The sequence below is a fragment of the Camelus bactrianus genome, chromosome 5 (genome assembly GCF_048773025.1).
Source record: "Camelus bactrianus isolate YW-2024 breed Bactrian camel chromosome 5, ASM4877302v1, whole genome shotgun sequence".
NCBI classification, from domain to species: Eukaryota; Metazoa; Chordata; class Mammalia; order Artiodactyla; family Camelidae; genus Camelus; species Camelus bactrianus.
The window spans coordinates 100,815,372-100,829,838 of NC_133543.1; the positions used below are offsets into that span (position 1 = coordinate 100,815,372).

At 52.7% G+C, this 14,467-nt stretch overlaps 1 protein-coding gene across 4 annotated transcripts in view; it reads left to right on the forward strand.

Annotated features, from left to right (window-relative positions):
- Positions 1-7,868: 7,868 nt before the first annotated feature.
- AGAP1 (ArfGAP with GTPase domain, ankyrin repeat and PH domain 1) overlaps positions 7,869-14,467 on the forward strand; it is a 519,827-nt gene continuing 513,228 nt past the window's right edge. For all 4 annotated transcript variants that reach the window (XM_074364534.1, XM_074364535.1, XM_074364536.1 and 1 more), the window contains exon 1: positions 7,869-8,164. In XM_074364534.1, the coding sequence (XP_074220635.1) occupies positions 8,002-8,164 (163 nt within the window). In that variant the 5' untranslated portion in view covers positions 7,869-8,001. The remainder of the gene's footprint in view (positions 8,165-14,467) is intronic.

Sequence of the window (14,467 nt, forward strand, 5' to 3'; positions counted from 1 at the left end):
AACACCCGCGTCCTGGACAGCGGCAGAGTCTGCTAATGTGCCATAGGCAGAGTAATGTCCCCCTACGCGCATCCCACAGATGTCCATGCCCTAAGGCCTGGAGCTCATGGATTTGTTACCTCACATGGCAAAGGGGAACTCAGGTGGCAGGTGGAATTAAGGCCATTAGTCTTACGACCTTGAAATGCAGAAATTAGCCCAGATTCTCCAGGTGGGATCAATAGAATTACAAAGGTTCTGGAAAGTAGGAAGAGGCAGAGGAGGGGGTCCGAGTTACATGATGCGAGAGAAACTCAATTCACCTTCGCTGGCTGTGAAATTGGTGGAGGAAGGGGCCACAGGCCTGAAGTACAGGCAGCCTCAGGAAGCTGGAAAAAAGCAAGGAGACAGATCCCACTGAGAGCCTACAGAAGGAACGTGGCCTACAACCCAATCAGAGAAATGGGCAGAAGACCTAAATAGACATTTCTCCAAAGAAGACACCAAGATGACCAACAGGCACATGAAAAGATGCTCAAAATCATTAATAATCAGAGAAATGCAAATCAAAACTACAATCAGGTATCACTTCACGCCAGTCAGAATAGACATCATTAAAAAGTCTACAAATAATAAATGCTGGAGAGGGTGTAGAGAAAAGGGAATCCTCTTACACTGCTGGTGGGAATGTAGTTTGGTGCAGCCATTATGGAAAGCAGTACAGAGATTCCTCAAGAAACTAAAAATAGACCTACCACGTGATCCAGCAATCCCAGTCCTGGGCATATATCTGGAGAAAACTCTAATTCAAATAGACACATGCACCCCAGTGTTCACAGCAGCACTATTTACAATAGCCAAGACATGGAAACAACCTAAATGTCCATCAGTGCATGACTGGATAAAGAAAATGTGCTATATATATACACATATATGTATAATGTTTTTTATATATATATATATATATATATATATATATATATATATATATATATATATATATATATATATATATATGTATAATATTACTCAACCATAAAAAAGAATGAAATAATGCCATTTGCAGTACATGGATTGACCTAGAGATTATCACATTGAATGAAGTAAGTTAGACAGAGAAAGACAAATATCATATGATATCACTTATATGTAGAATGTTAAAAAAAATGATACAAATTCTACATACAAACCAAAAACAGACTCATGGATGTAGAAAACAAACTATGGTTACCAAAGGGGAAAGGATAGGGGGATAAATTAGGGGTTGAGGGTTAATAGACACATATTACTACATATAAAATAGACAGATAATAAAGACAAAAAAAGGGAACATGTGTGCTGACACCATGATTTTAGTCTGGTGAGACCCGTGTCAGGCTTCTGACCCACAGAACTAGAGGATAATGCATTCGTGTGATGCTGTTTCCAAAGGTGAGTCACAGCCACCAGATAAGGGCTACCTGGAAATGACAATTAGAGCTGATGGGGGACTGGACTCTCTCTCAAGGGGTCCCTTTTTTCAGGCCATCACTTCCTTAAGAAGTGATCAATCAAGAGATAAAAGCGTCATGTCTTCTCACCCATTTTCACAGGTTCAGGGAGCCCCTCTCCATCAGTCTATTACTGTAGCACAAGTCACTCCAAAATACAGTGTCTCAAAATAACAGCAATCATTTATTACCTCTCAAAGTTTCTATGAGTCAGGAATTCAGACAAGGCATCGAGAGAACAGGTGGTCTCACTCTACCTTATCTGGTCCTCATCTCAGGCAGGTGAATCATCTGAAGGGTCTTTTATTCACATGCAGCCTCTCCATGTGGCTTGAGCCTCCTCCCAACATGGCGGCCAAAGGCAGGTGAAGAGAGTGGGGGAGGGGTGGGGAAGACCAGACAAGTAGAAGCTGAATCGCGTTACACGGAGCACCCTTAGGAACCCCGTGGCACTGCTTCTGTGGCATTCAGTGGTTGGGAAAGTTACACGTGCAGAAAAAGTCGATGCTGCCTCACTAAGGCTTTCCTTAGTGGAGTAAAATAGACCTGGAGAGTCACTTACTCTAGCTTTGGGACAGTTGATGACAGCTCTTTTAGCGGTGATAATCCAACGTTGTAAGCATTGTCTATCTTTTATAGATAAGTACACTGAGGTTTAAAGAACACCTTGCTCCAGCACTGGAAGAGTGTCTGCACTGGACAGAGCATTTGCCCACATGTTTTATTTGAAGTTCACAACTGCCCTGTGAAATGTCACTGCTTTCTTCCTCAGGCCAAATGCCTGGAGGAGGAACACAGTTTCAGCCAAACAGCTTGTTTCCAGGGCCCAGGATGATGTGCTAAAGACTGGACTGAGAGCCAGCTCTGTGCCACCTCCCAACAATGGGGTCGTACATCCACACCTTTGCCACATGACTCCCCGGGGCCCCCACTGCTGGTGGGGCATGCTTCTCTCCCCTGATTCTGGGCTCAGTCCCGTGACCTGCTTTGGCCATGGGGATGTCAGCAGACGTGAAGAGTGTGGAGGCTTGCAATGAGCTTGCCCACAGGGGCTTTCTCTCTTGAGCATCTGCCATTGCTAAGAGGTAGCCCAGCGGGGCCAGGAGGAGAATGAGGGCTGCATGAAGTACAGACAGATGGCCCAGCGGAGCCCAGTCTACACAGCCCAGAGCCCAAACTGCAAAACTCTGTGTTCTGGTCCTTGTCTGAGTCATTTCCCCAGGGAGCAAAATGCAAGGTAAGGAAATTTTGTCTTGGCGCTTCCTGAATTCCTCTTCCTCCTGGTCCCTGGAAGATCCTCCCCACCTCCATCAGGAGCCCCCAAGCCTTTGTGAGATGCTGGTTCTCCACAGCACCCCACTGCTGTCTGCAGATGACCCCATGAGATGAATCAACCTCGGTCACAGAATAATCCACACAGACGTCAAATAAAAATCTCTGTGCTCTTCAACCAAGCGTGCAAAGTCATCTAATAAAATCAATTCATGCTCAGGTAGATGGATAAAGCACATAAAAATCCAGAGACATAATGTTTCATAAATTTTCTAAAACACTTCTGAGGGATAATTTAGGTGGAAGAGCTGTGGAGCCACGTGTAGGGCGCTGTGCAGGCTTGGGGGATGGCGAACACTGTGAAGTTTAAAGTTATGACTATGAAGTTTTTCTGTTGGAGGACACAACTCACCTGGCTGCACGTTAGAGGAACATAAACGTCCACGGCTAGTCCCTCGCAGAATGCCCTCGATTCCCACTTTTACTTGGACATCACAGAAATTATTCATCCAATTCTGAGCCACTGGACGTTTGCATGTGTAAATCCTGTATTCATGTGTGTGTGTCATGGAGGGGGGTGGTTCTTCTTGGCTGCCTTCATCCATAGCCTTTCTCACTTACTCTCTGCTCACAAGCTCCAAGTTGGATTCAGAAACTGAACCCTAAAAGCAATGGCTCGTCCACAGATAGTCCTCTGGAACACAGACTCACTAAGAGCAGGCATCATCTTTTCCGTCTTTCTATTCCTAGCATGTGGCGCCCTGTCTCGGACACAGTAGGGGATCAGTAATGATCTGTTGAAGTGAATACATGAGAGAATGAGTGAATGAATGAATGAATGAGTGAGACGATCATCGGGCTTTTCCTTGATACTTCCCGTGGCAGGAGAAACTCACTACTTTGAGAGCTGGTTGGCTCTCAGAGGCAAGTTTTCACTCACGAATGGAAGTCCTTGGAAGGACTATCCTATCAAAAATGGCCAGGATTCTTGGTTGCAGTCACATAAGATGAATCTGCAGGAACCTCCTGGTAAATACCACTGGGTCTCTTGTCATGAGAAAAACTAAATTCCATTTCAGTTCAGCTAATCATCTACCATGTGCCTCGTGGAATGAGAGGGGAGCCCTCACCATAGGAGGGTATTTGTTTACTCATTAACTTATTGAATATGCTTTGCCCCCACAGGAACCAAGCACTGTGCAGAAGAGAGATGGTCCTTGTCCTCAGGGAAATTACAATTTAATAGGAAAGCCATTAATTTGACCAGCATTTAATAGGTAGCTACTCTGTGTAGGAACTTCCTTAGGTGCCGGGGGTAGAACAGAGAGCAAAGCAGACAAAAATCCTGGCCCTCGTGGCGTTTACACTCTAGTAAGGGGCACAGAATAGGCCCAAGATAAATAAGTAAAGTATGTATCATACAAATAGGGACAGGTGCCAAGAACCTGAGTAAGTGTGTTAACTTCCTATTGTTGTAACAAATTAACATACACTTGGCAGTGCAAACAACACAAATGTATTATCTTATGGTTCTGGAGGTCACGAGTCAGAAATAGGTGGATAGGACTGTGTTCCTCCTGGACCCTTTGGGGAGAATCCATTTTCTTACCTTTTCCAGCTTCCAGAGGCCACCTAAGTTCTTTGGTTCACAGCCCCTTCCTTCCATCTTCAAAGCCAGTAGTGAAGCATCTTCCAACCCCTGTCTCACCTCTGCTTCCGTCATCACATCTTCTCTGACTCTGACCCTGCTGCCTCCCTCTTAGAAGGACCCTTGTGATTGCATTGGGCCCAGGTTAATCTCCTCACCTCAACATTCACTAACTTAATCGCACCTGCAAAGCCCCCTTGCCATGTCAGATCCCACATTTATAGGCTTCAGGGATTAGGATGCAGGCGTCTTTGGGGGCCACTGTCCTTCCTGCCACAGCAAGGAAGGAAGACGCCACATATGGGGGAATAGGGATGCCATGTCTGGTGGGGGTCAGAGGGGGCCTCCCTGAGAAGGTGGCTTTGGAGTCAATATGTGAAGGAAGTGGTGTAGCTGGTGACGTTGCTGGGAGAAGAGCATCCCTGACAGAGGAAACACCACGTGCAAACGCAGGAGGTGCGTATGTGCCGGGCATACTTAAGGGGCAGCCAGGCCAGGCAGCATGGGTACAGGGTGGGGGGATGGAGCAGAAGTAGAGATGCTGCGGTGGGAGGGACACCCTCTCGCGCTTCTGCATGTCTGAGGGCAGAGGCATGGGCTGCCTTTGTTCTGAACTGTCTTTTCAAGAATGTTTGTGGAGCAAACAGCCTTGGGAGGCAAAGATAGGATTTCCTGTTACAGGTAAGGGCAGAACGCTTGCTGCCCATGTCAAAGATGGGGGTTCCACAAGCCCAGGTCCCTTTCCTACAAGGCAAGCCACTCTACATGCACCTGACCCTCTTGGCCCTGTGGGAACTGGGGCTCTGTGAACCGGCTCATGAAAATGCCGATCTCTAGCTACTGCTTTTGCTATGAATAGTAAACCCCTTTGTTTCTGACCCAAGAGTTTCGTGGCTTCTGCCAGGATCCATTAAATCACGGCAGCCTAACCTGTCAGCTTCCACGTTGGGGGGACGCTCAGACCCCGTCCTGCTCTTGAGAGGCACTCGTGCCTGTAAGGCTTTGGAGATCAGTGTGAGGAGCTGGATGTTACTCTGAGCTGGACAGGAGTCACGGGAGAGTTTTGAGCAGAGGCTTGACGTGACCTAATTTAGATTTAACAAGGTTCCCCAGGCCTGCCTTATTGAGAACAGACTGTAAGGGCACAAGGTAAGAAGCAAGGAGATCAATGGCTGGAGAGATTACCTAGCATAACCCAGAGGCCAGATGATCACAGCTTTGGCAGGTGGTGGCCGTGGGGAGGTGACAAGCTATGAGATTCTGGAGCTCCGGGAGGCGGAGCTGACACTACCTGGGGTAGGGGAGAGAGATCACGGATGGCCCCAGGTTGCCAGCCTGAGCAAAAGGAGGCCTCAAGCTGCCCATAACTGGGACGGAAATTTCAGGGGGAGCACGGGCAGGGCATAACAAGAGTTCAGCTTGAGGCATGTTAGATTTAAACTGCCAGCAGGCATCCGAGACATGTTGAGGAGGCAGTTAGATAGGAATACGTGATTGCGAGGCGAGGTCTGGGCTGGAGCTGTGACTCTGAGGTTCATTAATCTGTACATGATATTCAAAACAAAGACAGAGATTCCTGTGTATAGAAGAGACCCATATTTAAGAGGCTAGGGGAGTGAGAGGGAATCACAAAAGGGACTGAGAAGCCAGGAAGGTAGGAGGAAAGCCTGGCGAACAAGTTACCCCAGCCGCCAGGAGAAGAAGGGTTTCAAGGAGGGGAGCTATCAAGGACCGCTGATAGGCAGTGAGATGAGGCCATATCCGCGGCATCTCAGCCACTTAGGATGAGAGTAAAGCCAGAGGCTGTCACCGATGTAGCCATGAACTCTGCCTAAGTGTGTCAGGGGCCCTGTTAGTACTGGGGATGTGGGGGAGGGCACAAACAAAGGCTTGAGTGCTGAAGACGGCTGGCACATCGTCTGGGAGAGTTGTGAGCCAGGAGGGTGTAACTCAAGGAGGCTGGAGACTCGGGTGCGGAAGCCAGGCCCAGGCTGCAAGAGAACCAGGCGAAGGCTCATCTGGCTTTGATCAGGGACGTTGGGGCAGCGGGCTCCAGCTTCCGAAAGGTCACTTGGATGCGTGGGGTCACGGACTAGGCCGGTGCGCACAAGATTGGCCCCGGTGCTCAGCACATCTGCCATAATCCCATTTACCTTACACCTGCGGGACGAGCCTTCTGTGCTCTTGGGGTTCCTGACGCAGTGCGGTCCAGCTCCGCGGGGTCCCCGGGGCTGAGCTTACGCGGGATTGGGGTGAGGGGGTCAGCATGCCAGAGACCCACACAAAGCAGGCTGCAGATTGATACCCTTCTCTCTCTCTTTAAGGAACATGATGCCTAGGGAGCCCCCGTCGTATTTCGCCGCATCTCGAGTCCGGGTCTAAACTTCAGTTCACTCGTGGGGGTGTGAACACCCACGCCGCCACGGCTAAGGAGGCTCTTCGCCTTCGGGAAGGAATTTGGTTTATCAAGAGGGAGCACTCCTGTCACTTTCGCAAACGTAGGCAGAGAGTTTAATGATGTAGGGAGAGGGGAGCCAACAAAGTGCGGCCGGGGGACAAGGGCGAGTCGCAGAAGCTCCTCTAGCCAGCTGCTTAGAAACAAACAAAAACGCGGGCGGGGTCGCGGGGACAGCGGCGGGACAACGCCGACGCTCACGGAGGGCCTAGTGCGGGAGGCCGGCCGCGCGCGGGTCCACCAGCCGGACAGCCCATCCCTCGCCCCCGGCCCGGCGGCGCGCCAGCCCCAAGAGGCGTGCGCGCCCTCTCCCTGCGGTCCCCACGGGGCGCCGACGCGGCGCGGCGCGGACTACAAGTCCCAGGAAGCCCAGAGGCAGGCGCGGGGCGGAGCCTGGCGCAATTCCCCGGGATCCGGCGCGCTGGGAAGCGCCGCGGAGGACGCAGTGGCGGCTGGCGGCGAGCGGCGGGCGGCGAGCGGGCAGGCGGGCGGGCGGGGCGCGGGCGGAGGCGGGGCCGACGTGGGCCGGAGCCCTGCGTGCCAGGGAGGGGGCCTGCCGGGCGGGCGGCGGGCGGCGCTCGGAGCGGGCTCCGCGGCTTGCACGGCGCCTGCGGTCGGTCCCGGCTCGGCGGGCGGCGCACGGCGGGCTCGGCGCAGGGGCCCTGGCGCGCAGGGCGGCGCAGCACGCAGCGCGCGGACCCACGCCGCGGCCGGGCGCCCGGAGCGGCGCGGCCACTGCCTGGGGGCCGGCCCTCGGCCCCTGCGTTCGGAGCGCGGCGGCTGCCTGGGCTTTAATGGCTGCTCGGCGGGGCAGCGCCTAGGGGTGGAAGGCGGCTGCGGCGCAGGAAGGCGCCCGAGCGAGCCTCCTCCGGGGCCGGCCGCGCTCGCCGCGGCGCGCTCCATGGGGGCCCGCTGACCCGGGGCGCCGGGGCCCGCTCGCTCGCCGGCCGCGCGTCCCGGCCATGAACTGAGTCGGCGGGCCGGCCCCGCGCCTGCTCCGCCTGCTCCTTTCTTCTCGCGCCTCCTCCGCCCGCCGCCGGCGGGCCCGGCTCCCCGGGGGCTGCGGCGCCCCGGGTTCGGCGGCCCGCGGGCCCCGGGGCGCGGGGCGGCAACGGCGGCGGCGGGGGGCGCGCAGCTCCGGGCGCGGCGCCTGCACCATGAACTACCAGCAGCAGCTGGCCAACTCGGCTGCCATCCGGGCCGAGATCCAGCGCTTCGAGTCGGTCCACCCGAACATCTACTCCATCTACGAGCTGCTGGAGCGCGTGGAGGAGCCGGTGCTGCAGAACCAGATCCGGGAGCACGTCATCGCCATCGAAGGTGAGGGCCGGGCCACCGCGGGGCTTCTGGAAAGCGCCGAGGAGCAGGCGCCCCCGGCGCGGCGGGGTGCGCGCGCGTGTGTGCGTGCGTGTGTACACACGCGCCGGGCCGTGGCACGCGGCTGCCCCGCCGAGTGAGCACTGCGGTGCTTCTTACCCTGCAAGGCCGGGCGAGAGCTGGGGGGAGGCCGAGGGCCAGGCGAGCGCGCCGCCAGCTCTGCCGTGGAAGATGGATCGCCGGCGATAATGTGATAATGGGCAACAGAGTCTTCTGCGAGAAGGTGGCACCGTGCGGTCGGGTCCTGGGCCACCGGAGTAACCCGGCTCGGCCAAAGCCTGGGGGCAGCTGGACGGGTTAGCGCCGCCCGACTGTGACAGGTTACCAGGCCAGGGCCGAGCTTCTGGCTGGACATTGAAGAGGTGTTTTAAGAAGTGCAGCTGCTAGGGGTGAGGCTCTGGCCGGCGTGTTTACGCAGGGCAGGGCCGACCCCTTTGGTGTCGTTGCCCATTTCAGGGGCACAGTGGAGGCGGCTGAACTTAGCCGATGCCGAGAGCCAACCCCGGCTTCAGGCAGCATCGAGTCCAGGTGCTGGGCCACCTGCCCCTGTGGAGAGGCTGGCTTCCTCTATAAGTGTTTTCTACCAGTCCTGGGCCCGATTAGAAGAACCCTTCCTGGGAGTGGGGTGGGGTGTCTCCCTTTCACACGCCTAGCATGGGAGGCCACCCACCCTTCCTGCAAGTCCAGCAAAGCAGTGATCCTCAGGAGAGGGGCTGCGAGCTCTGTCTCTCCTGGGCCTGTGTTCTCTCGGGGTTACCATGGTTCTTACTTCTCTGCGCCTAGGCTTCCGGTTTGCCCCTTGCTTCCCCTCTCGTTGCCATTGGCCAGCGATGGTAAAAGATCTGAAGAGTGGGTTGTCCATAACCTACAACTGTCCTAATCAGAAGCCAGTAGGGCCACAGTTGAGGAGCATTGAGAACCTCCCACAGCCTGGCAGGAGTGTGTCCAAAGCTCAGCTGCAGGCATCACCCGTCTCCCCTCCGCCTGCAGGTGAGGGGGCATTGGCGGCAGGAAAGCTTTGCTTTGGCACCGTGTAGCCTGAACTGCTAACCCCAGAGTGTTTTGATTTGACGCTTGGCCAGTTAGATGGAGAAGGTGGATGTGGTGGTGCTGTTCTTCTGGGCATGTGGCAGCCCGTGGATGTGAAGGGCCTCCCAGCCAGGCTGCTGATTGGCTGGCTGTATCTATAGGGGACTGGCTAATTCCCGGGGAGGATCTGAAAGGTGCTTCAGCCTCCTGTGGGCCTGACTCTCAGAGCACCTGGCCACCCTCGTGGCTATTTAAGATGCTTCCAGATTCCTCTAGAGGCAGAGGCTTGTGGGAGGCCATGGGACCTGCACGCCGCTCCTGATGCCGGGGGAGCGTACAGAACCGTCCCTCCAGAGACCGAGACCGGGCGTCCACGTGAAGGGCTGTTCTGCCCATTCCAGCTGTCTCTCTGCAGCTCTCTGGCACCATCCACAGAAGTCTGATGAAACACTTTGAAAGCTGGTGCCGAGCACTGAATGCACCTGGCTGAGAGCACCTGGTCGCTGCACAGAGACCTCTGGCCCAGTGTGCCTCATGGGGCCTCGTTTCATTTCCCACCCTTGAAGCCCAGCTCTGGGGTCTCGAGCGCTTCCCGCAGAGCAGTTTGACTTTCTGGAAAGAGGATGTGATTTCGTTTTTTCCTTTCTTTTCCTTCTTTTCTTAAAAAAAAAGAAACACGTGGTTTCTAGATGATGGTTTCTGGCAGTCGGATGTCACCTGTGTGATGTGAGGCTTTAGGCCCCTTCTTGGCTGGAGTTTTTGTCATTTTCACTAAGACTCAGAATCAGTAAGTGAATCCTTTGTGGGGCTTTGACGATGCTATTATTTTTCTGTTAGAAAAAGGAGTGTCTGTATGTGTCAGGGCTGGTTTTTTTTTGGGGGGGGAGGGAGATAATTAGGTTTGTTTATTTATTTTTAGAGGAGGTACTGGGGATTGAACCCAGGACTTTGTGCGTGCTGAGCATGCACTCTACCCTCCCCCAGGGCTGCTGTTAATTTAATGACGCCTAACAACCATTCAAATCTGCTTCTGTTCTTAGCATTATTAACAACAATGATACCACATTTCATTTGTGTAGAACTTTAGCAAGAATGCTCTCACATTCATAAGCTCGTTGGGTGGCTGTACCAAGCCTGTGAGAGATTCTGGGCCAGCTTCACTTTATGGAGAGGTTGGAGGTTCAGGGAAGGATAATGACCTCCTGAACATTTAAGTGAGGTCAAAATCAGGTCTGAACCATAGAATCATTTGAACCCAAGTCTGCAGACCCCTGAAGCACCTTATACTGCCCCTCCTAATGAAACATAAGTTCATTTGCTATAATGAGATGCCCTCCCACTCTGTGTTGATTTAAATCTATGGTTGTGATTTATGTCTTCATCAGTGATGGTTTGGAAATTGAGAGGATTGCTCAACTGTGGCAGGACGGCATTTTTCCTGTGAGAGGAGAAGTATGCAGAAGCAGTTTTGTGCAGCTGTGTGGGGTATGGGTTATTCACCCGCACGGTGTTAGGGAGCGTTGCCGTGGGGTGCACGGACTGCAGGTGAGTTTGTAGGAACTCGGTGCTGTAACTGAGCGTACCCGGAGCATCCTGGTAACTAGGAAATACATGCAGTTCTGCTCCTGCCTGTGAACCTGGATGGTACAGTGGCAAAATGTGAGTCTTTCTGGATTTTAAAACAGGACCATTTCCAATCAGGAAGTTACATGTACATCATAGCAAATAGGTTTAAAATGGCTTGTCCCAACAAAAAGAAAATTGTCTGCATTTTAGAGGATATCCAGCTAGTTTTTTTTCCCTGCCTCTGTGTGTACATACACAAAATTGGAGTCATACTTACAAAACTACCTGATTGGCATAACGTGGAGCAGCTTTCAATGTTATGGAAAAAAATTTTGAAGATACGATTTTCCATGTTGGCGTTATATTCTAGCATTTGACTGTGCCGTAATTTACTTAAAATTTCCCTGTTGTCTGGCATCTTTAAACCTTTTTGCTGTTGGAGTGAGGAGTGGGCTTGCAAAGAGAAGGAAATTTTGGCTAATGCTCATTTCAGAGCGATTCTACTTGGGTCTGGATTGGAAGATCTCTTAACGACGGACCCAGTCATGTATGTTTTTGTTGAAAGCGCTCACTGAGATTCCCAAATACGAAGAGGGCTGTGACCCTGTTTGAAGGCGTGGGAAATGTGATTTTGTTCTTAGTCTTGCTTTAAAACATTATTTTGTGAAAAAAGAAGTGTTTTTTTCCAGCACTTTACTTCAGACTTTGAGAGAGTTCTTGTTTTCCTGCCAGTCTCTGCAGTTTAAGGAAACACTGCTGATTGTTTTCAGATTTACCTAGTCAGATCTCTGTGAGATGTGGCCTGCCCCCCAAGTGTTCTGTGTACCCCAAAGTGAGCCGGGGCCCAGCCTGGTCCAGGTGAGCATCTTGTCTGCGGTTCCCTTCCTGGTTCTCTTTTAAAAAGTCTGTCTGGGGTTATGGGGTGGAGGTAAATGAGTCAGCTGCCCTTCTTGTTAAATAAAGCTTGTTCTCACACGGATAAAGCCTCTGTTAACAACTGCACGTTGTAAATCAGATGCCAGCAGCAGGACCCAGCCAGCTCGGTCAGCCGGGGCTGTGGTTGAGCCCCTAGCCAGCTTTCGTGCCTCTATCCTCGCTGGGCAGCAGCTCGGGGGAACCAGGCTCCCCACCAGCCCTGCAGGGGGTTGGTGTGGCTTCCTCTGAGGGCTCAGAGAGGTGGTCATGGCCTGGTCCTCAGCAGGAGAACTCTGCTTGGCACGCCTGGTCAGGGCACTTACACGGGGGCACTGCAAGGCTGAGCCCCGGCATTTGGGGGGCCTGGGGAGATGGGGCAGGGAGCCCACTTCAGCCCAACGGCTGCTCTGTTGAGCATTCTGTGTCCAGCAGGGTGCTAAGTGCTTGACTGTGTGTGTCATTTCAGTTCATCCTGCAATGACCCCACGACATAGGTGCCACCTTCGAGGTCCAGAAACTTGCTCGAGAGATGAACTGGGCTGATGGACCTCAGTGCTGGCTCTCTGGCCCTTTCCAAGATGTAATCGGAGCTCCTGGTTGTCAGTAGTTCCATGGGCCATCTGCACAGACAGTCCCAAGCACGTGTTCCCTTTACTCAAGATGGGAAGGGGTTGCGAATGCTGCAGGTAACTGCAAAGTTGCTTACCTTGGCCAAACTTTTGTAAGAGTCTGTGTTTTCATATAGAAGTTTATTTAATCTGGTTGTTGCAGGTGTATGTGTTTAGGGAACAAATAATCTTCCTGCCGTGGATGAGCATAATTGTCCTTTGACGTTATTGACTATATTTGTAATAGTTCAGGCTTAATCAAAGGTTGTAGGTCTGGGGCCTTTTAGTTACTGGTATGTGTCACAGCCTCTTAAAAATAATTCTCAGTTGGCTGTTCTTGGCTTCCAGGTTAAATTTCATACCTTCACGGCATCTGAACCTTCCACCACCCAGGTGTCCCTTCCAGCTTGGCTGACGTCAGTGACTTCCCTGCCCCTTCTGGTCACGCCCGAGGCTGCTTCCTCTGTGCCCCAGGTCCCTGTGTGTATACGCTCCAGCTTGAGGAGGGCAGGCTCCTTGAGGAAATCAGGTCATGTTCATCTTTTAATCTCCTCAGTGATGCGGTTTGTCCTGTCTGGCCCGTGGAGGATGCCCGGGGACTGTCTGCTGAGTGGGCGACATGCCAGAGGGGCCCACATTGTTTCAGGAGTTTGGGTCCTCCTGCTCCTCATTGGTAACATGAAGTGTTGACCCCCTGGCAGAAGTGAAGGCATTTCAGGCTTGTCACAAGAGCATGGATGTTAAAGCTGGGAAGCGTTTGGGTCTGGTGGGTTAGCCTGGGTGGGAATGAAGCACCATGTGGTGTTTGGGTGGAAATGAGATTTTCTCCAGTGTGTGTAGGGAAGAAAAAGTTGTGCTTGCTGAATCCTGGCAGCTTTTTCCACCTGGCTGTCTGCAAAAGGGTGGTGTTTCTTTCTGCTGAGTGTGGGTTTTAGACATTGAATCAGTATCACTGATAGGGACAAATAAATGACAGGTGGCTGACATAAAGTGGTATTGTGTGAGTACCATTGAGAGCCGTGGTTCTCAGTTCAGTGCAGTCAAATCGCATGGCGGGCTTGGGGAAACAGATCACCAGACCCCGCCCCCTGAGTTTCTAGTTCTGTGGGTTTGGAGCAGGCCTGGAAATGTGCTTCTCTGAACGGTTTCCAGAGGATGCCGGTGTTGCTGGTCCGGGGACCACACTTTGAGAAGCATGGCTGTGGACAGGAGGGAGCTCCTGCAGCAAAACGGGCCTCCTCTCTGGGCCAGCACCCCGTGCAGTGTTCTCAGTCCGTGGAGGGGCCTGCTCCGCAGATGGCAGTTGGGGGCCAGCAGCCCAGGGAGTTGCTCTGGTCACACAGCTTAAACGTAGCGGAGGAGGGATTTAAACCCAGATTTGGATGGGTTCAGATCCGTGTTCACTCTGTCTCCACGGTGCTGGTGCCAGGCGCCTTGCAAGGAGAGTGGCTGGTGGGGATGATGTTGCCAAAGGCATCCCTTAGCGGGGCAGGACCAGCTGCTGTCCCGTTTCCTCCTAAGCCCCAGCCTGAGTCTCTGTGGGCTTTCCTTCCTGTCCCTCAGAGGTGGTTGATTTTTAGCGTCATCTCCTGTGTATTTAAGTGGGGTCTCCAATCAACACTTGTTATGGTAGTTTGGCAGGTGATACATTTTGTTTTTGTTGTTTTGGAGCTAAAAGAGCATTTCTGTTAAAAAAAAAAAAAAAGGAGTGCTCTATGTTATTGGCAGCTTATGAGAGCTGTTGGGGGAGCCTGAAGGAAGTGAGTCAGAGGGGAGAAGCAGCTTCTGCAGCTGCCGGAACCTTCACAGCAAAACCTGTGGCCCTGTTACTACCACCTCTGTTTTTTGTCCAAAGCAGACTTTTTATTTTGTTAAGACTAAAATCCCTTATTTTGCATCCTTTTTTCCTGGATTCCCTGCAGGTGTTTATCATTTGTGAGTCTCGCTCTGGCTTGTTCTAATGACTGATTTGGTATGGCCTCCTGTTTCCCAGCATCCGGACAGACCCCTGTCCCGCACCCCCACCCCGTGCCAGCGCTCCAGGGTTCTGAGCCCTGCCCCTAAGCGACTGAGTTTGGCAAAGCGGATCAGGCTTAGTTATTTTTAAAACCCAGGGTTCGGGGTTCTG